Source organism: Panicum virgatum, chromosome 2N, assembly GCF_016808335.1.
Source record: "Panicum virgatum strain AP13 chromosome 2N, P.virgatum_v5, whole genome shotgun sequence".
In the NCBI taxonomy this organism is placed as follows: Eukaryota; Viridiplantae; Streptophyta; class Magnoliopsida; order Poales; family Poaceae; genus Panicum; species Panicum virgatum.
In genome coordinates this window covers 47173113-47199848 of record NC_053146.1, presented here as the reverse complement: position 1 = coordinate 47199848, position 26736 = coordinate 47173113, and the positions used below count along the sequence as shown (strand labels likewise).

The 26736-nt window shown below is 48.5% G+C and overlaps 1 protein-coding gene, 1 long non-coding RNA gene and 1 pseudogene across 2 annotated transcripts; 1 reads left to right on the top strand and 2 right to left on the bottom strand.

The window, feature by feature from the left end:
- Positions 1–1390: 1390 nt before the first annotated feature.
- On the bottom strand, positions 1391–6413 carry LOC120660799 (annotated as a pseudogene).
- On the top strand, positions 5072–8329 carry LOC120660800. The gene is made up of 7 exons (XR_005669744.1): positions 5072–5803; positions 5893–5970; positions 6321–6442; positions 6548–6610; positions 6976–7029; positions 7671–8150; positions 8250–8329. It is a non-coding gene; the product is annotated as an uncharacterized LOC120660800 (long non-coding RNA).
- Positions 8330–12320: 3991 nt separating this feature from the next.
- On the bottom strand, positions 12321–17747 carry LOC120660798 (cysteine proteinase 2-like). Its single transcript, XM_039939437.1, has 8 exons — positions 17484–17747; positions 17231–17352; positions 17011–17129; positions 15783–15856; positions 13301–13565; positions 13087–13218; positions 12801–12936; positions 12321–12701 (listed from the first exon to the last, which is right to left on the bottom strand). Exons 1-8 carry the CDS (start codon positions 17675–17677, stop codon positions 12661–12663), a joined length of 1083 nt encoding a protein of 360 aa, XP_039795371.1. The 5' UTR covers positions 17678–17747; the 3' UTR covers positions 12321–12660.
- Positions 17748–26736: the final 8989 nt, after the last annotated feature.

The following is a 26736-nucleotide window of genomic DNA, read 5'->3' as shown; positions in this document are numbered from 1 at the left end:
AAGCTCTCCGTTTCCGGCGAGCAAGAGCGCGAGACGAAACAGTTCGGTACTATGGTTACTCTGATCTTTTACTTCAAAAAAAATGGTTACTCTGATCTGGATCGGCCCCGCGCGGGACCGGACGTGCCCGGCCGCTGCCCTTCTCGGGCTGCGGGCGCGCAGCTCCGGCGGGACACGCGGCGCGCGCGCTCCTGGAGCGGCCGCGCCCGATGGCAGCACGTGGCCGGTGGCGGGGGACCAGGCGCTAGGTGGCGGCTGCCGACTGGCCGGGGGCGAGCAGCTACATGTGCCGTTCCGTGGCATGCTAGCAACCAATGTTTACCTATACAATTCTAGAATTCAAAATTTATCCCATAAAAAATATTAATTTTGCTACAAAAGACAAATAAATTTCCAGAAAATTTTGACTGGCTCGGTTGGATTATTAAGTTGGTATAATCGTACCGGCAGTAACTTTTCCCAAGATGGTATGGTATTCTTCTACGACTCTACCAGTACTATCGACCAGTGTACAGCGACAGGACAGCCGTAGTAGGTGGCGGCGAAAAGTTCATTGTCGTGATGGGCCCTCTCTGGACAGGAAACGGGGCCATGTCAAACTTGGCTGCTCTGTCTTTGGGCTGCAATGACAGACCAACTGGACAGGAAACGGCCCGTGTCGAAGTTGGCGGCTCTGTCTCTGGGCTGCAATGATGTACTGATTTTATATGGTCTATCCATTCCAGTTCTGGCCTTGTGGGCCGTAGAAACACACAAGGACTTTTTCCTTGAGCAAACTCAAGCTTTTCTTGGGCCTCTACCATCCTAAGTCCTAGAGGGAGGAATTTTAGAGTGGTTGAAAAAAAACAAGAACCATCCATTGAGAGAAATCCAACGGAAGTAGGAGGTACCTACGGAAAGCTACTAAGAAGTACCAAATAGGTGGGATTTTTGCCAAAAATGGTGAAATAAGTACCTTATTTAATTTAACTTTACGTAATAAACAAAGGATAAGTGGGTAATTTTACATTATCATAATATGTCTGATGCACCCGCTGCCCTGATCAGTGCGCGGTTTTAGGCCCAAAGGAATAAATCCATGCAGTGCCCAACTGGGCTTTCCTGGCGAAGCCATTGTTTCGGCCCAATGCAAATAGTTACTTACGGGCACGAGGGATAATTAATTACTGAAGTGCCCTTAACTCCCTAAATTTAATTTTCCAATTGCCTTTCTCACATCAACGGACAGTAAAAATCAGAAGAAAAAAATGTTCAAAAAAATCAGAAGAAAAAAGTACCTATTCCCACCAGTACTTCCCAACCATTGTAACATAGCTCAGAGTCCTAACGCATCTTCTTAAAGAGGTAATCAAAACAGTGGAAAGAAAACTGCAATGAACGTCTAGAACAATGTAGCAAACCGATCAAATTTTGACAATGCATTCACTCCAGTGTAAATTTTTCAGGATTGTAGCTTCGTCACGACAATACGCTAAACATCGTGTAAACAAACTTTCGTCAACGTCTCATGTGGCACTCAAGAGGCCTCCTCCCTACTCAGAAACTACTAATTCGGTCGGCCTTCGCCTATTTCCGCGGCCGCAGATTGTACCTCCGGCCGGCCGACGTCGTGATGGAGTTCTCGCCGACCTCCTCCGGCAGCACGACCTCGTTCCACCGTCGAGGCGCCCGCGCCGGCGGCAACGCGTAGGTCGGGTCCACCTTGCTGTCCACCTCGTCCGCCAGCTCGTCGAAGACCCACGAGTAGTCCCTCAGGCTCCCCTCGCTCTCCGTCTCGTAGGGCAGCGCCCACCCGCCGGCGTTCTGCTCCAGCGCCCTGACCTTCTCCACCAGCGTCTGGAGCAGCCGGTGGTTGAGCGCTTCATAGTCCCTGAAGGGTCATCGGCACGTTAAAAATTGAAGCAGCGGTTTTGGGCCAGCCGGCCACTGAAATTCTGAATATACAGACTTGTAATGTGGCAGCAGACTAGCACTAGCAGAGGTCACATACCTGTAGGTGAATATGGAGTGAAGGATCTGGACAGTGGCGACACCGAGGAACACCATCCTGACCAGGAACACCTTGGACATGACCCAGAACTGCTTGTCGAAGTCGTCGGCGCCGGCCTTGATCAGCCCGATCTCCAGCACAAGTGTGATGCACAGACCTACAGGAGCAAACATGTCGGCAAAATGGGCATTCACCTGATGTAGAATTTTACTTCTATTATAGAAGTTGTAAATTACAGGGTTGAGAATTGAGATCGTACCAAAGTAGAGCTGGCCCCTGATGCTGAACGTTTGCTTTGCGCTGGTGAGCATGTAGATGAGGAACACGATGCAGCAGTAGAAGAAGAATGCCTTGATGAAGCGAGACTCGGCTAGGATGGCGTTGTGCAGGATGTACAGTTTGTCCAAAGCAGCAAAAATGTTGGCCTGCTTTGCTCTGAACTCTTCCTGCAGGTGAAAATTTCCATCAAGTATAAGAGAGATTGGAAGACTCAAATGCGTAAAGTTTATTTAGAGACAAATGGATAGGAACCTGTGCTTCCAGTATGGAGTGTGAGTTTTGGATGAGATGATCATGGGCTTGTCGCATTTGTTCTTGACGGGCCAATAACTCTTCCTGCTGCCGCTGGCCATAGTTCGCAATTTTCTGAATTGTTTTCCTGCAAATGTTTAATGAGCAGTACACACAAATACACTACCTGCTTTCTTCGAGAGCTTGTTCTTGGAAGCTGTGGAGATTATTCAATCCTTCCATGGCCCGACTCTGACCCTCAATTAACTGCTTCTGATTCTCCAATGACTTGCCAACCACACTCCCAATATCATCAGCCTTGCTCTGCAAATCTTTCATCTTTGAAGACATTGAATCGCCAACACTTTTTATTTCCTTATGAATGTACCTAGTCTCCTCTTTCAGTTTATCCATCCCATTGCCAAGGTTTTTATACGACTCCTCGACGCGCGCCATACCAGTGTCGATCTTCTCCCTCATCTCTGTCTGCCCTTATTTCAGGTCAACCTGAGCAGCGGCGATCTTCTTGGACTGCTCAGAGATGGCCTTCGAGTGAGCCAGTGCGTCATTGATTTGCTCCCCGACGTTCTTCGACGTCTCTGCAAGATGGTCCGTCTGTTTCTCGATCGATGACAGCGTGTCCCAGACTTTGCTGGACTCCGTGATAATCTGGTCTGATCTCTCCTCGATCACCTCAAGCTTCTCCTCAACAGACTTGGATCTCCTTGTCAGGTCATTGATGAGCCTCTCAGTGTTCTGCTTGAACGCTTCAGCCCTGGACATTGGACAAATCAACCAAACCGTCAAATTTGTTACTGAAAATATCTGATCAGCAATTGAAAATTAGGTGAAATAAAACTTACTGCAACTGGTGGCACAGAGTGTTGGTCTCGAGAAAGAACTCAAGGAACACCTTGCCCTCGGATTCACTAAGTGGCTTGAGGCAATGGACCATCTTGGAGCCCTCGGCGCAGGATGGGAAGGGTGCCCGCCCTGAGTCCTCCTGGAAGCAGCTGCTGAGGTGCCACGCCAGGCGCAACTGCTTCTCCTTATCCGCCATGATTTCGCCGCAGCTGGCAAAAAGCTTTCGGTACGCCTCCTGCCAGCAGTTCATCGGCCCGGCGAGCTTATTCCGTGCATTCTCCAGCAGCTTCAGCCCTCGTGGGTTGTTGACGCCGTCCATGGAGAAGTCGGCCACCGCGCCCTTTAGCTCCATCACCGGGGCGCGCTGATTAGCCGTGGCCGACGAGCCCGACGAGGAGGAGGAGAAGATGTTCCATGAGAATCCATTGGTCCTCAGAGGGCACATCCATAAGCAGATCAAAATCAACAGCACGGACCGCGCGTTTCTTGTCATGATTCAACCGGTAACTGAACTTGGCACCGGCAACAAGTGATCTTGAATTCTTGATCCTGGGAGGTCAAGATCAGGGGCTAATAATCGCAGTCCCTGCCATGAACGAAAAGGGAAGCATCAAAACCCAGTTCACCAGACACACATTGTTATAGCCGTATATACTCTGAATTAAAGAATTAAACCCAAACATATCATCATCATTATCAAGCGTTTTTTTTGTCATCAATTACTATTTCAGACTGAAAAATGAAATGCAAATCGATGCTAATAACAACCTAAAGTGATGGCGATTGGCTGCAACAAGAACCCAAGAACAAGCAAGGCAATGGCGGCGCAACTGAGTGCTTTCTAACTTGGGCCCTGCGGCGTCAATGGCTTCCTGTTAAGTAGTCGCGGTCACAGCTGCGTTTCTTCTCCGGCAAGGCAAGCGCGTGAGAGGAAGCTGTCACATCACATGCAGAGGATATCTATACTATAAGGATCCATGACAATTGAAACAATCCTCACCAAGACTAGCCTCCGTACCCACCTCACAAACCCCACTTTTGGGTCCATCTGGAAGCACCAAATGTTTGACAGGGACCTGGCAGGCCGAAATCGTCGCCCCCTCCCATGCAATCCCCGCACTCCCTCCCATCGACTCCCGTTTTTTTCACCGCGCCTCCACATACCCGCCCGCGGTACCCACTCCGTCAATCACGCGCTGCTCCCCTCTCTTCCCCTCCCCACCCCGGCGCTGCTCCTCTCTCCTTCCTCGGTTCCCTTCCCCTCCACGGCACCCCTACTCTCTCTTTCCCCAGTTCCCCTCCCATCCCCGACGTGGGTCCCCAGTCCCCTCCCCTTCCCCGCAGCTGCTCCCCTCCCCGGGCGCTCCTCCCCCGCCGGCGCCGCCGCGACAGCGCGAAGGCCCGTGACGGGCGGTGAGTGGACGCGCGCATCGCGCGGAGATGGCGTCGGTCGGGGACGGCGGCGGCCGCAGACGGCGTTGGGAGACAGGCGAGCTGCGGGCGCTGCACACCCTGTGCGCCGACCTCCTACGTATGCGCAGATCCTCCTCCCCCTCCTCCGCCGGCGACGACTGGTTCCTCGGCATCCTCGACGACCTCCCGGCCGCGAGCTGCGGGGCCTTCCCGCGGGAAGTGTCCCGGTCATCCTCCAACCCCAGGTCAAACCGATGGTCCATCGATTCCTCCCTTCCCACACCACCAGGTCACTAGATTGGACGCTGGCGGCGACAGTCTCCCTCTGGGGAAGCCAGGGAAGATGGGGCTGCGGTGATTGGCTGATCATCGTCTTCGGGCATGGTGGTGGTGGCGCCGGGTGAGGGAAGCTCTGCCCGACGGCTGGCTGTGGAGTTGGCGCAGGGAAGGGTTTTGTTAGGGTTTTGCGGTGGGCTGAGGGAAGGCGCAAGATCAAAGGCAACTGATACCAAGATGTTGGTACATATAGATGAATAGCACGGTAGCAGGGTAACAAACCCTAGTTCGCCCTCCCTTGGAGGCTCTGAACTCTTTGAGGTTTATTATCTGCTTAATTGTCTCATGCGTCAGCTCCCTCTTTATATAGAGCCGGCCCTAACAAACCAAACTAACAATTCTGAATAATACAAATTACAGCAAATAAAACATAAATGTGCCTAGCCACTAGTAGAAGCCGCCTTCTTGTTACGTCGCTGGAACTTGTGACCGAAGAATCGGTCCACAACACCTTTCTGCCAAAAGGAGGTCACTGCATGTGGGGAGAGATGTGACTTACATGTTGCTAAATTTTTCTGATTAATTTTGTGAATGATTTTGTTTGTTTGGTTGAAACAAGGTAGCAACTGGGAAGTTTTCCCCATGGAGATCCAGAATTTCTAATCATTTCTCCGCTTGTTTTAACAGTGTGGAAGTTGGCAGCTATGTAATAACCGGTGATATCTTCAAGGAAGTGGGTAGTAATAAACGGTTAGGCTTTTATTCCACCTCGCAAGTTAGGTGCATATTGCATTATTGTATCCAGTCATCAGTTCTGTAATTGCTATTGCAATTTGCAGTTTAAGGTCAGGATCTTCTGGTAGGCCAATATCTAAAGCTTGTAGGGAAAAAATGAGAAGGGCCAAGCTCAGTGACAGGTAAATGATAAACTGCGAGATGGATTACCATGTAGGCTGCTTATATGTACACACCTGCATCCCATGCATGTTGTGCTATAGAGGCTGCTTGATTTCAGTTTAAATGATTGCCTCAAAGAGTACTGCAATGTGATTGATAGATGCAAGTAAGGAGCACATCCAGAAAGGACATGCTAGGATTATTGCATTTCGTTATATGGGCAACGTTAATTTTTGTCCTCATAAATTGCAGCCATATCATATAAGCGTATATACTAAATTATTTTATATGAACAGCTTGATCCAAATTGGATCAAATGTTGCGTACCTGTTTGTTATTTTGATAAGAATTTTTTCCATGGGTCTGTCAGCTGCACTAGAAGTTCCAGTAAAATTGGCTGGAACGTAAATTCAGGAGCCCTTTTCATTTTGGCTGTCATATTTGCTTCCAAAGTCACAGCAATATGTCTCTCTATTAGAAGGCAACAACGAGGTAAATGATCACCGCACCCTTTTGTGCTCTGCAAATTGACCAAAACCAGCAGGAGATTGCTTATACCGAGAATTTGTTACAACTGGTGTCTTTGTTGTTTTTCAGGTTAGCATGACGCTGAACATCTCGACGGACATTTCATCTCTGTTCACGTGGAACACAAAACAAGTAATGTGTATTTGGAGTTCTTCATTCCCTTGCCCCTCGGTGTTCACTGTTTCCGTTCAATTTCTAAATTTTAATCTACTAGAAAGTATGGTATCAGCTTATACAAGGTCTACTGAAACATAGGATTTACTGGAAACTGTAAAGTAACGGGAATAAAAATCCTCGGGCATAGGAAGTACTTGTCTCTTTAGTGTCTAAGATCATGTGTGAATCTTTGCCTTTGAATTCTAGGGTAACTGTAATTTATATTACTTTTCTATTCTCATGCAATGATACTGTGGAAAATATAATGGAAATTATCCAAACAGAACATAAGAATGCTCTCCTGCTTCTGTTGCTTAACTTCTTTCATTGGATGATTGTAGGTGTTTGTCTTTGTGGTGGCTGAGTATGAAACTCCCCAAATTTCTTTGAATCAAGTAAGTCCCGCCGATGAGTTGATACCCATTCCTGTGGGGCATTACTTATGTTTATAATAATATTAATTACTGTTAGCCTGCAACAACTGCCCACAGAGGCATGAGTTTTCTGCTGCGGCCTGCGGCCAGTAGTGCAATTTCATCCAGTTAACATTTACTTCTGATTGCCGTAATGATGTTATAAATTACTTCTTAGTCTATTCCTCAGCATACCTAGGGAGCTGTGGTACATGCATGAGTTTTTCGCCAGTATATGTAAATCTAGATGAACTGAAAGTTTATACTATGAGAAAACGCAGGTCTGTTAGGTTAATCAATGCATGTCCTTCTGAAGCCAGCTGAGCTAAACATGGTCAAAAACTCAAAACAAACATCAATAATTGACTTTACAATTGCTAGCTTAATGGCAATTGGCCCAAGTTATCGCAATACTTCTAGATCGATAGTGTACTTGATGTTAGCTTGATCATTTGCATAATTAATGATGTTCCCCAAACTTTCTGTGATACAATCTATGATGTTCATTCCTACCCTATCGAATCATTTTATTGCCTGCCTGCTGATATTCTATTATATTTAAGATTTTTCCTCTTATACAGTACTGTAACTAATTGTATTTGGTTTATGGCTTTATGCAACAGGTTTCCCTTTGGATGGAATTATACCTGCAAAAGAGCATACCAAGTTTTTATCCATACCACAAACAGGTACAGATTTATTGACCAGGCAAGCACATTACTTAGATTGAATGCCGATTTAATGTAATTATGAAATTTTATCACTGTGACTGGGTGATGCATTTTGATATGATTAAAGAGGGAGGGCGAGGGACAGGGAGGAAGAAGAGGGTCTGGTTTTTCCATAGTTTAGTAAAATGAGAGAGAAGACAAGTAGAGCAACTATGAGAAAGGATATAGAAAGGTGACGAGATTATGTTTGAATCCTTTATGGCCGTGGTTGTACGGCGTGAGGAGAGGCGACGCGGCGGCGAGCGAGGGGCCGCTGTGCGAGGAGGGCCGTGGCGGCGCTGGGGAGGAGTGGACCTTTGGGTGCGAGGAGTCTGACAAGGACGGCAAGGATTTCAGCGCCATGGACGTTCGCTTGGGCGGCCGATGCATCAGGTTGGGGTTTTTTATGCTTTGTAAGTTCAAAATGCGTTTAATATTGTGTGATGTTGGGATCATCGTCGTCCACATGCGCCCGGAGTTGTCCACCCGCAGGTATTGGTGTCATGAGGAATAGAGAGATGAGAAGCTGCAGGGCGCTGGTTTGCTTGCTCGGTTGTGATAGAAGCAAAGGAGGAGATGGTGTGCTGCTGAATGGTTTCGGCAAAAGGATATGGTGCTTCGATTAGCTGCTTCCCTGCCTGCGGAGGAGGAATTCAATCTGCTACTTGATGGCGTTTGGAAGCTATCTTCATCATGAAAGCTTTATCTCTTAAATGTCCATGTTCAGTGGTTGTGCATAATTCATTTTGACTGATTAGTTGTTCAGTGAAGCAGGGAGATCGATACTTGAACTGATTAGTTGTTCAGTGATTGTGCATAACTCATTTTGAGTTTTATAATTTCTTGATGAAAGTAGCTTAATATCTAATTTAGATTTTTTTTCATGGTACACGAATTGCAGAGGAGATAATCCACTCTAAAGACTCTCACACAAATGTTTATTTTCACAACTTTGACCTCATTGCTTATTTTCACCATATATATAGTTTATTTAAAATATTTATTGCCACTAAAATTTAGTGTGGTTATTTTTTTGCAATATTGTTTTTCAACCACGTGCGTGCCGCACGTGCACACTACTATTTCAGTTAAAGACTCTGATAAGTTATAGTGTTTGTAAATATGAAGACTGGCTATTTAGGAGATTCTTGTTCCATTGAGATGTACATTTCTAAAAACTACCTGTATAAATACATGTATTTTTTTGTCCAAAACAAGCTAAAAGTGTGTCTTTTCAGCTGGATAAAACTGATTATGTGTTGTATTTGTTGACTTTTGATGCCACAAACACTTGGAAAGAGGGATGACGATGAACGAAAAAAAGGAAGATTGGCCATCAGTTTTCGGATGGAAATTTTTTGTAGTCTTATTTGCTCTTTCTCAAATTGGCTTGGTTTGGGAGTATAGAAGTCGGGAAAGGTGCATAGCCGTCAATAATAAGGTCTTGATGTTCTTCCTGGATTCAGATAACCATGAAAATGGTGAATACGTTGGATGTTGTTCGAGTATGAAGCCTGGTAATTTAGGAGATACTAATAACGTTGAGATGTACATTTTTAAAAATTGCTTGTATAAGTACATGTATTTTTTGTCTAATGGAAGTTAAAAGTCCTTATGGTGCATACATCTTTATCATAAATATAAAATTATTGTTTGTTAAATTTTTTGAACATAAGATGCCGCATGTGGACTTATGCTAGAAATCTCTTGATTTTAAAACATGTGCGTGCCGCACACGGGCACTACTAGTATCATAAAGAATAAAAATGTTTCCAAGAAAAACAGAGTCTGTTTGGACTTTTGACACCACAGGTCAAAGAGACGACCACTCACGCTAAAAACTCGCAAATGGAATGAAGGACAAGGTAGTGCGTGCGATCGATGCCGTCGAGTTCGTCAGGCTTTGTAGGATCTCTTGCCGTCTTAGGCTGGTTCCAACGGGGGTCGGTACCGACCCCCGCCGGTCGGTACCGACCCGGCTACCGACCCGCGCCGGTCGGTAAGCGCGGAAACCGAGAGCGCGGGGCGGTAGCGCTACCGACCGGCCGGGCGGTCGGTACCGACCGGCGTTGGAGCCGCGCGCGGTCGGTACCGACTGGTCAGTACCGACCCGGACGGTCGGTACCGACCCCGCGTCCGGTTGGCTGCCACGCGGCGCTCTGTGATTGGCCAACGGCTGCCACGTCAGCTAGCCGTTGCAATTAGCCGTTTTTGACCGTTTGGACTCCAAAAAATTCGAAAAAAATTCCAAAAAATCACAAAGTTCGTCCCCAACTCATCCAAAAAATCACAAATTTTTATTTCGAATTTTTATGTAATTTCTGAATTTTTAAATTTAATAAAGTGGTTTTGCTGTGTCAATTTAAATCATAGAGCAACACGTTCTGAAATGGTTAAGTCTGGAATGGAGAAGCTGACGTGGCGCTGATGTGGCTATGGACTGAGGCTGCAGGCTGACTGATGGAGCGCTGGGGTCGAGTGGGCTGGCGAGAGCTGACGTGGCGCTGACGTGGCTGTGGCTGTGGGCTGGGGCTGCAGACCCGCTGTTGGAACCAGCCTTATTGGCCAGGTGCCGTTCCCAGCAAGGAAGCTCTAGTAGTCTAGTTAAGCAGCAAGTTGATCGCGGTTAAGTCGGCGCTAGTGTAAGGCGGTAACGATGTCTTCCACCGCAAGGCTCGGAGACAGGCCCAGCGGGCCGGGAGCCAATCACACGGAACGCGGAACGACCCAGCGTTCCGTGTTCCGGGAACTTCGTTCCCGAACGAGGAACGGGGACGACGAGGAACGTCTGCTGGAACGCGTGAGGAACGGAGCTTGGAACGTCGTCCCGGATGCAGGTGGAACAAGTACCACTCACCTGGAGGAACGCGGCGCATCATCAGCTCGGCAGCCGGCGGCCGACCGCCCCTCCCGCCAGCACACCGGCTACTGCTTCGGGTCTTCCCCGTCCGCCCATCCGGACTCCAGCCGCCGCCCTCCCTTCAACCGGCCGTCCTCAAGGCGGCGTCTCCACGGCGGCGGACGCGACGCACGGGTGCTTGGCCGGCCGCCGGCGGCCGCACGCACAAGCTCATGGTGGCGGCGCCGCGCAAGCCATAGGTGGCGCAGCGGAAGGCGGAAGCGGAGAGCAGCGCGGGGGAAGGCGGAGCCCCGGAGGCAACACGCGCAGGAAGGCGGCGTGCCCGCACGCACGAAGCTGCAGTCTGCAGCCGGCGGCGCCGCGGCGGCTGGTGGAGGACGACGAGTGAATGGTCTCTGCGGAGGGTTTAGCTGGGCTTGGCATAGGGCAACGGCCCATCAAGCATGCACTTGGGCCATGTAATTGGACAAGTATTTTTGTAGTATAAAAAGTGTGTATAATTTTTTTAACATGATTATGTGAGGCCTAAAAAAGATATTATATACAAAAAATATATTATGCGATCCTCGTTCCGGCCGTATCGTCTCGGAATATCGTTCCGGATTAATATGGAACACGTTCCACATTCCAAAATCATTGTTCCATAGAGGTATACCCCCACGTTTCAAAATCATCGTTCCATAGAGGTATACCCCTCTCGTTAGGGTTTTGAAAATCATCGGACCACGTTCCTCGTCCCCGTTCCTTGTTGCCATCGTCCCGAGAACTTGGTGACTACCAGCCTCGTCAGGGAGGGAGTCGAAAAGGTTCGCCTGGGGGCTCATGTCAGTCAGACACATGTCACATTGGACATCAGACAGGAGTTCAGTAAGGATTTGAAGGTATGAGCAATCGAACGATCAGAGCATGAACCACTGCCAAGATTCAAAGGGAATTAGCTCGAGAGAGAAAAACAGATTCAAAGGGAACTCAACCGAATGAAACCAAACTGTATCACGAAAACTGTCTGCTTGGCTGATGATGCCACAATGCAGTGGATGGATGTTTCAGAGAGCGAACTAACGGAAAAAAACTTGGCAAAATTCAGTCGCCGAGAGAAAAGGGGGACTTGAAGGAATCAAGAAACTCACCGGTTTGGTTGCGGATCGCAGCGCGGGTCCCCCTCCTCGACGTTGGGGCTGCGACGACGGTGCCAAGATGATGAGACGAAGCCGCAGGAATGGGGACGGCGTATATGTAGGCGGCTCTGCTGGCCGTGGTTGAGAGGCAAAAGGATCGCGGTGAAAAGAGGCATCCGTTTGGGGGTTCGGTTCGCTGCGTGTTTTCTGTTCACATCGGGTTCCAAATTTGGTCGCTAGTAATGCTCGTAAAGTGGATGCATAAATATAGACCAAAATAGTTCACATCGGGTTCCAAATTTGGTCGCTAGTAATGCTCGTGAAGTGGATGCATAAATATAGACCAAAATAGTTCTGATACGGTTCCACACGGACAGATATGTCACAATTTTATGACCAAATGCGAAAGTTACCGTACTTGTCGGTTCACATTCCTCCCTCTTGTATCATCATCATCATCATACTACTACTACTACTACTACATGTTTATTAAAAATAATTGGGCAAACAGTCTCACCTAATTATGATACCTAGTTTTTAAATAAAGGAACCACTAGAAAAACAATGCAGAGGAGCTCAAACCAATTGAAGATAATTCAGAGATATGACCATGATGATATATAATCTGCATATAGTACATTATTATATGATAAAAGTGTCCGGGCTGTAATCTGCATATGGTACCATGTTTAATGGCAATTTCACCTCGATAGAATAGCATGGACACGTATTGAGTAGTTTGGAGCCCCAACTGACAATCTACCTACACAACCATAAGGGGGGGACGTACAAGCAGGGGCTAATTCATTCCCTTCACGACGATCTATTCACAACACAGGGTATGTGTATAACCCATCACCATGCTCAGGCTAAACATGTATTATTGACGCCAAGCAAATAAAGCATGGAACAATCCGTGTGGTCCTCATGCCGCGACAACAGGGTAGGATGCACAAGTAGCAACACCTGCAACATTTCGAGTCAGGTTAATATGGGCACCACATTCTGAAGACCACGATCTCTGTTTTTGTAGTGAGGATAGGGACGAGTATGTGGAATACTTACCGCACATGTTCTTGCCCATTTCCATCTTGAAGTAACCCTCGTCACCCCAGTCAGCGCCCCATGAGTTCTTGATGAGCCAGTAGGGGACACCATTTTCAACACCATAGCCAACAGCCAGAACAGCATGGTTCACATCCTAATTGACAAAAGAATTCATAATTTCAGACCATAATAACTGGATAACCAGAAGTCTAACGTTATTGGATAGGAGCAATTGAAAGACAAATTCTAGATAAGCAAATCAAATGTTAACGTAGGTTGATGGCACAAGGATATTGTAACTAACCATAGGAGTAGTTCCGCAGTGGTCACTAGTGTAAACTCCGCTCTTGTACAGCCGGAAACCGTTGATCACCTCAAAGGCAACGCTAACAGGGCGAACCAGACCAACGGCATCCTTCAGTTCATTCTCAGCACCCTTACCACAACAACAGAAATAAGTATAAACAATTGTTGATAACACTCTGATTGAATTTATAGTGAGGCTAGGTTCTCCTCACCAGGGTTATGTTAACTGAGTCCAAAACTTTGACTCCAACATTTGAAGCCTTGAATTGGCAGAGTCCATTTACACCCTTGTAAGGGTAAGATTCCTCAGTGTCAAGGCCACCATTGTGTTTGATGTATTCAAAGGCCTGGGACGGAAGGCCTCCGTTGCATCCGAAATTGTTGTATGCACCAGCACAGTCAACAAGCTGTTGCTCAGAAAGAGAGACGGGCTTGCCAGTTGCCTGCGTGTATGCAGCCTCAAGTGCACCAGTAGTGCTGCCAGAATAAGCATTAGAGGAATTTAATATTTTTTGTGCACAACCCCCTTTTCCTACTTTCAGAAAACATGTTAAGATGGGCAATTCTATGCACAGTAGATAAGAAACGTGCATAAAGAGCATGCAATAGGAAATGTAAGAATGCTTAATGATAACTTGACCTGCGTGTGTGTGTGGGGGGGGGGGGGGGGGGGTTAAGGCAGCCCTCGGGCATTTGCTAAGAGAAGACCTTCTCACACAGGTCGAGAAAACCCCTAAATACTTCTAAATGCTTAAGAAGTTTCTCTTGTTTTCTAACTGCAGCATGACCATCCAAAAATGTCACCAAAAGCTAGCAATATAAATCGGCCACTGTGGTATCACCTTGCAATATTTTTTTTTTTTTGTAGTTTAGAAGAAATAGACACTATAGTGTCTCAACATTCTATGAATTTTTTTTCCTACATAAGTTTTCTTTTTGCCTCTTTGTTTGTGAGGCATATATCTCATAAAACGATTGTAGGCTACTTCAGGATTAGTGTATAAGTGCTAACACACACTTTCTTGGGATGGATACCTTTTCACCACGAAGCTGTGGTACAATATCATTTATCATTGACTACTGCTTGGAACTGGATGTCGGTAAGAAAATCCAATGGCCAAAATGATATTTATTCAGCTTCAGAAATAGTAGAAGGGAAACACAGACCACAATCAATCACAAAAAATCCAAAATCCAAATTAACTCTATGAATAAAATACTTTATGTTATTCATATAGACCTCCAGCTGAATTTGTTGTCACATAAATTGGACAAAGGAGGAATCAAACAAAGTAACCTTGGAAGTTTACAGTGCTCTGGCACTAAGAATATGATGTGGTAGCCTAAAAAAAAAGAATATGATGTGGCTATTTATCTCTCGAGTGACTTTGATTATCCATATATCACTTTGCATCGACCAGATTTGCATTGTGATTTGCTGATTTTTTGTCTGGCCAAAAAGGAGAGTATAGACACGAAAATGTTGGAAAGCACAAAATTAGAGTGGTAATCACTTAACTTTTCACTACGAATACACTCTCTCAAGGATATCATCCATGAACACAAACTTTTAAAAGGGATCAGAGTGGGACCTTTCTTTAATTTGTAAAAGTATTCGAATCAACTGGCATTTCAAACTTGCATTGCAGCAAATTAATTTTCCTTACATATTAGCTCATTATTTTTTTATGTAATTTATTAGCAAAGTCTTCCACGGAGCTCTCAGATTGCACTATAGGATAGCAATGTATAACATATTAGAATATGTGCATATAAAACTTCATAACACATTCAAAATATTAACTAAACTATTATTTGCAAGTGAATTTAGTTGGCAGGAAACACAAACAGTTACAACTATTTTTTAAAAAAAAAAACAGGAAACAAGTTACAAACAGAGGTGATGCTACGTTGGGCGTCCTGGTGCCCATGCACCAGGATAAACTTGTATTTTTCCCACTAACTAAGCTTATATTCAACACATAATTCTAGAAAAATATATTAGTCCTTTAAGCAGTGCACAACAGTCAATTTAGCAGTGGATTCGCCCCTGGTTACAAAAAAAATGATCTTTGGTTGACTACTGGAATAGATCTGAAAGCGAAGCATAGCCAACATTTAAGGTTGGTTGGTTGGTTCATCAAATTATTTAATTGCTTGCTTGTCTCACGTGTGCAATAGTTTAATCCCCACGCTGAACATTTTAAATAATCTCTTTCATTCAAAAATATATATTTTATATAGGCTCGTGATTGTTTCTGTGCTGGATCAAAGACTTGAACTGCTACTCTTGGAAGCTAGCAATAATCAGCTTCACCAACAAATATATCTATCACTACCCATCCTGACCAGTGACCACACCTAAACTAGTGTTAAATTCTTTACTAGAAGCAGCATGGTTTGAAAGTGCCCCACTCTGATTACTTTCAAGACCATGATCGATTTAAAGGCCCTTGCAAACAATTTGGATGCAGACTCGAATTGGTACTTCCTGTTGGATATCATAGACACCTTTTACAGGGGAAGTATGCATACGCCTAACACGATTATCATTGTTAAAATTCCCGTATATAATTACTTTTTAGTGTGTTTGGAAGAAGGTACAGTAGTAATGACAAACTCTCCCCTCCAGCTTTGTCCAAGAATGATACCAAATGAAAGAATGGGAAAGAGGATGCTATCTTCAGTAGTTACCTGAAGGTCCAGCAGGATCCACAGTGGCCTTGGTTTTTCACTGGGCTCACAATCCCATCCTCCCTCCAGTCTTTCTGTAAAAGCCAGAACAACATCACATACACATCTCACAGAGAAATGTTCAAAATTTACAGCATCCAACACTAAGCGAAGTCGTTTAATTTTACCTCACATGGCTCAGATCTAACAACACAACAACTTAAAAACTGCAATGATCACTACCTTACATGTATGATGCATGACAGAATTGCTGCACTGACATCCTTCAAAATAATTAATAACAAGTGAAAGTATGAAGTCTACTTTTCCAACCCATTCCGGTACAGTAGTAGTTGTTACTTTACCGCTAAACAGTTTTGCAGTTTGTTGGAAACACAAAACAGCTGTAGGCAGTTCAGCTGACATGGATAGGAAGAGGGGTCATCTGAGCACCGAGAAGTAACTGCATAATGTACCGGGACCAAGGAAGAAAGTAGCTAAAAGATATTTCGGCTGGTAAAAGTCGGCTGATTTTAGCTTATTCAATAGTGTTTTGAGACGGAATAGCCAAAAGCAGACAAGCCCAACAGAAGGATTGCTCGTCGAGGTGGAGCCCGCTGAGCAAATAGCCAAAGACTGCACACCACACAGCATGAAAGGAATAGGCGATTACTGCAGCCACTCGCAAGCTTCATACTAGAAACTCCTGTAAAGCCTAACAAACTGAACCCAGGCAGGCCCTGTCTCCCATGTGACTCAGGCCGTGTTTAGTTCGGTAGGGTGTAAACGCAAAAAAAATTTGCGTTTCAAATCTTCCCAATTTGAAGCACTAAATGAAGTCTATTCACAAAATTTTTTGCACAGATGGGTTGTAAATCGCGAAACGAATCTAATGATGCTAATTAATCCATGATTAATCAATAATTAGCGGCTGGTTACTGTAGCATTACTGTTGCAAATCATGAATTCAGTAGGCTCATTAGATTCGTCTCGCGATTTACAGCCCATCCATGCAAAAAGTTTTATAAATAGACTTCATTTAGTACTTCAAATTAGCAAGATTCCTTTTCACTTTAATGCATTTACGGTTTTTTTGCGTTTAGAACTAAACACACCATCATGCTGTAAGTGTAACAAATCACAGTACCGACGTGGCTGCCACCTACTCGCCCCGCCCGTTTGGGACCAAACCGCAACGTTACAGAAGGACAGAGGATTTTCTGTTACGCGCAGTTCCGGTAAAACTTACCGTCTCCGGGAGCGCGGCGGCGGCGCGCATCCGGTGGTTGCCGGCGAGAGTGGCGGAGCAGTTCTGCGCGGCGCCGAGCCGGGTCGAGCGGAAATCCTCCCAGCTCATGTCCGCGAAGCCTGCAAGGCAGCCACGGGTGAGAAACGTGAGAGAGTCCGGGACGCGCTGGAGCGCGCGTTGAAGATTGGGACGACGAGGACGGAGGCGGTCAAGGCCATACGGTTGATGCCGAGGCGGTAGGGGAGGCCCTTCTGGTTCGTGGAGCGGACGAGCTCGAGGCTCTCGGAGAAGATCCGGAACCGCTTGTGGACCTCCGCCACGTTCTCGTAGCTCTTGCCGTACCTGCATCACGCGCCGGTGGCAGCGGCGGCGGGTCGAATCGCGGAGTCAGGTCAGGGAGAATCGCACCCGAGAGAGCGGACGGCAAGCGGGGCGGGCCGTTGCCCGTTGGATTGAGTGACCGGGGTGCTCACCTGACGGCGTAGCGCGCGAAGCGGAGCGCGTCGCGGGTGCGGCCGAGCGCGGCGAGGACGGTGGACTCGAGCGCGGAGACCGCGCGGTCGGTGACGGGGCGGATCGGGTTGGACTCGGCGAAGCCGGGCTCGGCCGCGGCCGCGGCGGCCGAGAGGGCGAGGACGGCGAGGACGAGCAGGCGGCGGTGGGCCATCTCGCCGGCGGAATGGGCAAATATTTTACTGGGTCTGGTCGTGCGGGACTGAGGCTGGCCACCGAGGCTCAAATAGGCACTGGTCTTATATACACCTCTGGGTCCCTTCATTTTTGGATAATTCGTCTACGTTAACCCACTCTAAAAAAAATTGAAATCTAGGATGGTCATCGCACGTAGGCCTGTTTCGTTCCAAACAATTTTACTACCCATCGCATCGAATCTTCGAATACATATATAAAACATTAAATGTAGTTAAAAAAATTAATTAATTACACAGTTTAATTATTTCATACGAGATGAATATTTTAATTTAATTAGTCCATAATTAAATATTAATTATCAAATAACAATAAAAATGCTACTGCTACCGTACCAAAACTCAAACTTTTTAGCGAACTAAACACAACCATAATATCAATAGTATCAAATATACATGTGTAGAGCTAGAGCACCAAACATTTTTTTAAAGAGAAATCACGGCAGGCAAGAAGCCAGCCTGAACAAATATATTGATGCGAGATTGTTGCACCAAACATTTCGTAGTAAGCAAGTGAAATTATCTGTACTAAAATTCGTGCTTTGTGCGTTCCGAAAAAGAACCTCTAATCTAGAATCCTATTTAGCATATCAGTGTATCTTTGGTCTTGGAATTCTTTTTCCATTGCACGTAGGGTGGTAACGGATCATAGTTCTAATGATCTATTCACAACCCAGTTTGATTTTTATATATTTTTAGTTTAAAATTATATAAGATTAGAGCTCGATGCTTTTAGAATCTGACTCTTAGAGCAACTTCAACAGCCTCTGTACTAAGGTGGATAAGTAAAAATAGCAAAACTTGGGTAAAAACTGGATCCAATAGTCTCTCTGTCTCGCTCCCCTCAGTATCCTCATCGCTATCCTAGACTCGGCGCTAGCTATTTCTCCCGAGCGGGTCGCACTCGCCATCCTCCTCCTACCGCGTGGGGACCGCCCTCCCCTTCCTTTGATTTTCCACAGATCCAGAGTCCAGAGTATGTCGGCGGCGGCGGCGCTCCTAGGCTGCCGGCACAGGCAGCAGCAAGAGGAGGGCGGTGGCGTGCTTCGACCCGTCTAGGAGGCCACCCACGTCCGATGCTGAGATGTCCGGCACTGCTGCCGCCCCGACGTCCCTCCTCGTCGCTGCCGCCCCGACGTCCCTCCTCGTCCCTGCCGCCCCCGATGTCCCCGACGTCCCACAGCACCCTCGCCGACCTGGACCGCCCCTGCCATCCGCGCCACCCCGGACGTCCAGCGCCAGCGTCTCGCGCCGCCCCCGCCGACCTGGGCTTGCTCGCCGCCCATAACCGGCCGTAGCAGAGGAGCGCAGGGGGGGCACGCCTCCGGGAGGCGGTGGTGCAGATGAGGCGCTCGATTTGCTGGAGGGAAGAGAGAGGGTTGGGGAAGGAAGAAGATAAAAAAGAGAATGACACATGAGGTCCACTAGCTGTATAACATATGGAGAGTTTTTTTAGAGTCGGTTGGGTAGCTTCACAGTTTTAGAAGTTTTTTTTTGTTTAGCTAGTCTCCAAATCTCTAATTTTAGCTAGTGTTATTGCTAGTCTCTTGAAAATATTCTTAGATTATCTAAGTCAAATTTTAAAGCCTTTTATCATTCTTAATTGCACGTCTTTGAAAAATTGAACCTGCGGGGACCCTGCAGTGAACCAAAAACTAAAATTAACCGTGACGCCACTGGTGACGCTCGGAGCCGAGAAGCGACTGCATGATTGAGGTCGGGGAAGGAGGTGCTGATTGGACAGTGGAGGAAACAGACACGATGACTCAGCAGAGGGAGAATCCATCCCATTCGAGGGGTGCGAATAGAGAAGATATTTTTTCCCCAGTTGGAGGAGATCGCCGTTCGTTCGCGATTGGCTCATTGGCTGTGCGCGATGACGTCGCGAAAGGAATGGGCACTAGTAGTAGACGATGGCGACGGAGTGGGATGGAGCGCCGTCTCGGACACTACAATCTACCGAGGGTCAAGTGTCCATGCTGATGTGCCTTGGTTCTTCGGGGCAGATTTTACTTTTTGGCCGGCATCACAATTCACAAGTTCGAAACATTTGATTCTACGATGGCTGTGCAACGATTGCAAAACGACACTGCAGTTTTCCGCTGTATGTGAGAGTCTGAGAGATGGCATAAACCAAGAAGGAAGATTCTCTTGGCGAATAGGATTGGCAAGGTGGATTACTGGATCCTCCTCGGTGCATCTTCTTCCGAGAGAGGTTTTTGCTGTGTGATCGGGCTGCGAGGAACACGTGGACGGCGACCCGCGAACCACCCCGGGCCCGGGGATATTCCGCAGCCATGGCAAAGATATTTGCCGAGTTGAAACGCTACGCAGGTCCTGGTTACGATCGAGGAGTCCGGCAATGGCAGCTATAGATGTCCTTTCGGGCGGCCCGGCCTGACCCTAGTCCGGGCCCGCCCTAGCCCTCCTTTTACCGGGCCGTGCCTGGCCAAGCCCTATATCCCACTGTGCCGGGCTGGGCTAGCCCACGGGCTGCACCGGCGCCCCAGGCACGAGCTCACAGGCCCATTTCGTGCCGAGCCAGCCCGAAAAACACGGGGGCGAGGAGGCGCCCGTGCCGCCCGCCGCTCGGTTGCCGTCGCGCCTATTGGCCGCCACCGCCCGCCGTGCTGGTCGCCGCCGCAGTGGCGCACGCCCGCACCCACCGACCGTCGTAGTGCCGCACACCCGGTGGTGCCGTTGCCGCCACCCGCCGCTGTCCCCGCTGGCCGCCGCAGTGCCGCTGCCGCACAGCGCACGCCCGCACCCACCGGCCGCCACCGCTGGGGAGCAGGGAGGGGAGAGGCCGAGCAGCGCCGGAGGTGGAGGAGAGGAGGGGGAGCAGCGCCGGAGCCCGGAGGTGGAGATCTGGGGAGCAACGCCAGAGGGAGTTGGGGGAGCGGCCGACGGGGCGAGCGGTGCTGGTGGTTGAGCGGCACCAGAGGTGGAGAAGAGGAAGAGGAGCAGTGCCGGAGGTGAAGCCTGGAGCCGGAGGCGATGGCCGACGAGGCAAACGGCGGCGGCGCTGGTGGTTGAGGTCGAAGAGGGGTGGGGGCGGTGGGCTGACTGCTGAAGAACGGAAGGGGCGGAGGGATTGATAGAGGGAGGTGGAGGTTGTTGGGCCAGGGGTGGGGGATTTCATTATGGGCTGTTGGTGTAAGCGGATATCTGTCGGGCCAGCTTGTTAATTTCGTGCCGAGCCGTGCCAGCCCACGAGCTAGGGTGGCAGCTCAAGCCCGGGCACGATTGACGGGCCGGGCTAGCCCGGACCCTGTGGGGAGCGGGCCGGGTCGTGTCAGCACTGGGTCAGCAATAATGGCAGCCGCTGAGACGCCGAGACTTCCGATACAAGGTCGCCATCCAAGTGTCAGCAATCGTTCCATTTCTTTGGAGAGCAGTTCAACATCAATGTTTTTTTCTTGAGAGGGAAAAGGAACCTAAACATCATACTGGGTCCCACAAGACAAGATAGATAGTATTTTCTACTGCGCATGACATGGTCCATCGAATATTGCGGAACTGCATTGAGAATTAAATATATATAAAATAAAAAACTAATTGCACAATTTATTTGTAAATTGCGAGATAAATCTAATAAGTCTAATTAGATCATCGTCACACACTAAACTGCTACAATATCACATGCTCTAATGACAAATTAATTAAATTAAATAAATATTTCAAATTAGTCCATATTAATATTTCAAATGTGTGCCGGAATATCTGATGTGACATTTTACATCAAAATTTTACACCATCTAAACAAGACCACCTGTGGCCCTATTGTTTATTAAGGGGAAGCTATCTTGTTGAGGAGTTCAATTTATGCGCAAAAGCAAAGTAAAAACAATTATACAGTCCTAGAAGATACGAGCTGTGTTCGATTGGCTTGTCAGCCAACCAACTAGCCGTACTATTCTCTCATACTAAATCAGCACCAACCAGTCAACAGTACTGTTCTCTCATAACGAATCAGCACCAGCCATCAGTCACAGCCAAGCGAACACAGCGACAATCTGTCCGGAAAGAGTTGTAAACTTCAGGAAGCAGAAAATTATGGATGTCGGACATTATCATCATGCTATGTTCCTTCTTGAATGAAATTCTCACTAATGAATTCGTACTGTCAACTAGTTTCTGCCGAGCTGTTTTGGTCACAGAGTATTTTTTTCTAGAGGAGGAATGGGTGACAGGTCTATTAATAGCAAGAGGTCTATGGTGACTTCATCAATTTTGAGAATTTGTCGGCTCAATCCTTCGGAGGGACTAGGTATAGAGTTGCGTGCTTATTTTTTGTAGAGGTAAGTGTGTGCGCGTGTATATGAGAATACGTCGGTGCTGTATTTTGAGAAAAAAAAAGTATGTGTCATCAGATCAGCAGCGTCGTTGAGGCTCACGCACCCGGAGGTAGACGCAGATTCAATGCCTTTAGCTTGTTAAAGGCACGGCTTGCCTTCTCCTACGAAATCCACCATGAACTGAACATCTAAAGGCCATAAGAGTCTATGGCTGAAAAAGATTATCCATCCATCACTTTTCAATAGGAAGCAAGGCAGCCCGCGGGCGCGCGCTCCATTCCCCTAAGCTAATTTCTAATAAAACGGCTGGACCAAAGAAAAAAGAAGTAAAGGTATGTTCTCAACTTACACTCTAGAAATTAATACATGATACTGCCATTTATTACTGAGCTAATTGGTTGTGCTTTTATTGGTAGAAATGAAAGAAAAAATATGGTATACAACAACCAAAGGAAGTGGAGAATGATGGCAGCAACATAGGATCAATTGTAGGGGTTCAAGACTACAGTATTATTGGCAGTTTCACCCAACTCGTGATAGCTCCAAATTGTGATGATGATATTATCCAAGTTGATGATCTTTCTAGTATATGCAAATTGGTTAGATGATATTTTAGACATGCTAATTATGGTATTTGGTGGGTTAACTATAGTATTTTGTGGTCTAATTGTACAGGCTAAATGGCCAAGTGATAGCATTTGGTGTGTCAGACTATCAATTTGAGTGATTAAAAGTGTCATGGATTGGTGCTATACTATGAATATCATTTCAAATGGTTCAAAATGCAAAATTTATCTGACATCATACTATTCTCTAATGAAATCTGTATATGGTTCAAAATTTATTTTGTATGCTCAATGTTTAATGCACACTGTTCAAATAATAAGACAAATTCTATGGTTGAGAAATACTAAGGCATGCAATTTTGCCTTAGAAAGAATGGGATACATCAGATTGAGAATGGATGGTTGGATATAGAGCCAAAGTTATAACGTGCCTTTGCTCAACAAAGGTACGTCAAATTGAGAATGGATGGTTGGATATAGAGGGAAAAAACTCACATTAGGTTTAGGGATAATCCACGTCAAGGTGACACTCTACCCAAAGTTAAAATGTGCCTTTGCTCAACAAAGGTAATCTGTGTAGATGGAGATGGCTGGGAAATGGGGAGCCTCTCTTCTGTGTGACGAAAAGTAGGCCTTCTTGTCCGCAAAAGCCCATGAAACGGAAAAAGATAGTCACCTTCTAGAGTAGGCCTATCTGTGTTGGGCTGCTATTGCCCATTCTGATTTATGGCCTTTAGCCCAAATCTTATCATGATGTGTGGCCTGGTGCATGAAGTGATTGCGGTGATTATTAGCCCAATCACTCAACGTCTTAGTTTATGGGCCTAAATCAATTGATGCAACAGGGGCCTCAATCGTCTGTGAAAAACGTATGCCCACTTGCGCGCGCGTTCTCAAACTCAAACAAAAAAAGGACTACTACGCAATTTTGAGCCTCGGAAACTAAGGTCATGTTTGCTTCAGTTTTTGAACATTTTTAGGATCTTCATCAAATAATCTTAAACCCCATAAGCTATTTCTTTGAAAAAAGGCCATAAGCTAGAAGAACCCTGTCACGCCCCCTGCCATGAGCTTTCCAACTTTTGGCTTTTAGAAGCATCTAACTTTTGAACATTACAAAACATAGTAGTCTAAAAGCTTCGAGAAACTCAACAAAGAGGGCTGGCCAAGAATGTGTTGCCGTCTTGCAGAGCTGGCCAAGAAACAAACCAAAGCAGACAAGAGACGTATAAATCGAAGCGATGGCACTTCAATAAAAAGCTCACCAGATTTCCGCATTTCTCATGTGCGCGAATTTCTTTCTCAGGGCATGTCGGGTTGCGGGCAGATCCGATGCAAGAATGGCCCGCATCCTCTGATCCTCAATCCTCATCCAGCTCCTTACTCTTGTGCGGTGATTGTGGTTCGAATTGAGTTGGCTAGTTAGTGACTTAGCTCGAGACCCCTCATGGAAGAGAGGGGTTCGGACCCCTGGGAACCTGCAGGTTCAGGGAAGCGCACTCATTCTCCGGGGAGGTCCGGAGCCGTGTAGCCGCTTAGCCTGGTTCCGTACCCTAAGCCTGCACGCACCACCTCCTGTGAATGAGTGCCGTAGTACCTAGGACTGGGAACCTGGAGGTCCGGACTTTCTCTTAACCTAAAGGCCGGCCCCTTGAGCTCCGTTCACTGAACCTAGCTGTCTATCTCAAAGGATTATAGCCAACAGGATTTGGGACCCGTGGGCACGCTACTAAGCATCTACCTTGAGTCATGTGCAGGTCCAAACGTGATGATGCAGCAGGTGACCCAAAGGATGGACGATGCAGGGCAAGACCCTTGCGGCGCGCACCGCTGGGCGCTAGAAGCAGCCAAGTTGCTCACAGTAGTGGCCCCACCTGCGGGTTCGTTGCCTCTCCCGAGGCGGGCCCGGGGGCCACTGTCGGTTCCCTACAGCTGGGGTACCCACTCCTACTGTGCCAAGACTCGCATAGTTATCCGTAACTACGCCCTAAGGAGCTGAGCAGCCGGACTCCTGGGTTCCGACTCCATCTCACCGGACCAACGGTCCCGGACCCGCTTCCCGTTCGGGGACGGGTCCGGTGTCACCACGTGTCCCAGATGTGGAAATGCTCAGCACCTGTGGCCGCGGACCCGGATCCCCGCAAGTGGGTCCGGGACCTCCACGCGCCATCCGGACCCCCGCAGGTGGGTCCGGGACCTCCACGTGCCATCCGGACTCCCGCAGCTGGGTCCGGGACCTCCACGTGCCTATCCGGACCCCCGTGAGCTCTCGGCTTAGCTAGCTGCTCGGGAGGGGTCCGGAGCCGCCACGTGTCACGCGGGCGCGGGCGCAAGCCTTCCGCTGGAAGCCCCCTCACCCACCCGCATTAAGTGCGAGTGGTTGAGGCAGGCTCTGCTGCCGCTGGGCACGGGGCAGCTTTTGTCAGTCCACACTGTAGATCGCCAGTTACCGAGGCGGCTCGTCAGTTACCAAGGCAAGCACTAAAGACGCAGCGCCACGCCCATGGGCGACGAGTCATGATGACCAGCTACTGACTGGAGCAACAGTGCACGCTGCTACAGTGGACTGGGTCAGTAGTTCGGCGCTTCATCATGACCTCGACGCGCGGCTGTAGAGGCTAGACTCTACTCTAACAGGACAGCTCAAGACCATCCCTGGTCAGAAGCTACGCACGGAAGCCGACGACAAGATCTCCGGATCTGAGGCATTGAAGGCCAAAGTGTAGTTTATAATACATCACCGGGTCCACATGTCGGGGCCCCGCTCAGTGTACGTGCTCCCCTTGGACATATAAAAGGGAGAGCACACCCGCTAGAACACAGGGCCTGAGGAGATCCTGAGACTCTCTCGAGACTCAGATCCACAGATCCAGACAGACTCAAGCTCTCGCACCTTCTCACTCTCGTGGGAAGGCAATACAACACGCAGTGGACGTAGGGTATTACGCTCCGGCGGCCCGAACCACTCTAAATCCTGCTGTGTTCATCGTGTTCTTGAGTGAGATCGAACTAAGACTAGCTAACCCCCGAGTTCACACCCTCTGGGCTAGGGCCGGTACCTTCCGCCACCCGGCCGTGGTTTGCAGCACCACGACAGAGGCTGTCGTCAATCCATCCTCAGAACTCACGTAATCCTTGTACGCATTCCTGTTCTTGAAGCCGATGTGGCTGTTCAGCAAGCAGTCAAGTACACCAGCACTCTTCATACTGACCAGTGACCAAATCTGCTCCAAAATAATCTCGCAACCCACATGCACAAATTTCGTCAAATCGAGCCTGTCACGACTCCAGAACGTTGGGCGCGCGAAGCGCCGACGCACGCATCGCGGTCGCGCCGACGCACGCATCGCGGCGTGCAGCGTGTCGGCTTCGCCGGCGTCCATCTTCGGGACACGCGCCGGCCATCCTCGGGTGCCGTGCCGCGCGCGCCCTCCCCCCCCCCGCGTCCTTATCTGCAACGAGGGCGTCGTGCTAATCCGTTCCCCATTCCCCTCCTCTTCCTCCTCGAGCTCAGAACGAGCAGAGCCGCCCCGCCGCCGGCGCCCCGACCATCCTCGGCCGCCGTTCCTCGATTCCGTGTGCCAGAGCCTGCCCAGCCTTGTCCTCCACCTACCCCACCCCTCACCGGACTCGATCGAGCCCAACCCGGCCGGAATCGACCCAGAACCGGCTGGCCGCCATTGCCGCCGCCGCCTGGAGCTCCGCTGCCGGCCTCCATTCGTCGCCTCCGGTGAACCCCTCCTCGATTCCGCGTATGGGGAGCATCATCCCCTTCTCCTCGACCCATTCCCCTCCTCACCCGGCTCCCTCCCCTCCCGCAGGGCCTCCCCGGCGAGCGCCGCCGCCCGCCGCCGCCTTCCTCCGCCGGGACGCCGCCTCGTCGCTGTTTTCCGCCCGTGCTACCACCGGTGAGCTTCACCATCACCTAGGGCACGCCATGCGCCCTCGCCCCGAGCCCCTCCGGCCTCGCCCCGCCGCGCCGCCGTCCGCCGATGCCGCCGCATCGCTCACGCCGCGCCGCGTGTGCGCGCCACGCGCGTGGGCGTGCCTAGGCCTGGTGGTGCCGCCCGGCCCCCTGGGCCCACCTGTCGATGGCCGGGGTGGCTGCCCTCGGGTGCACCTGGCATTTTTGCTAGGGTTTTGTGATGCTTTATT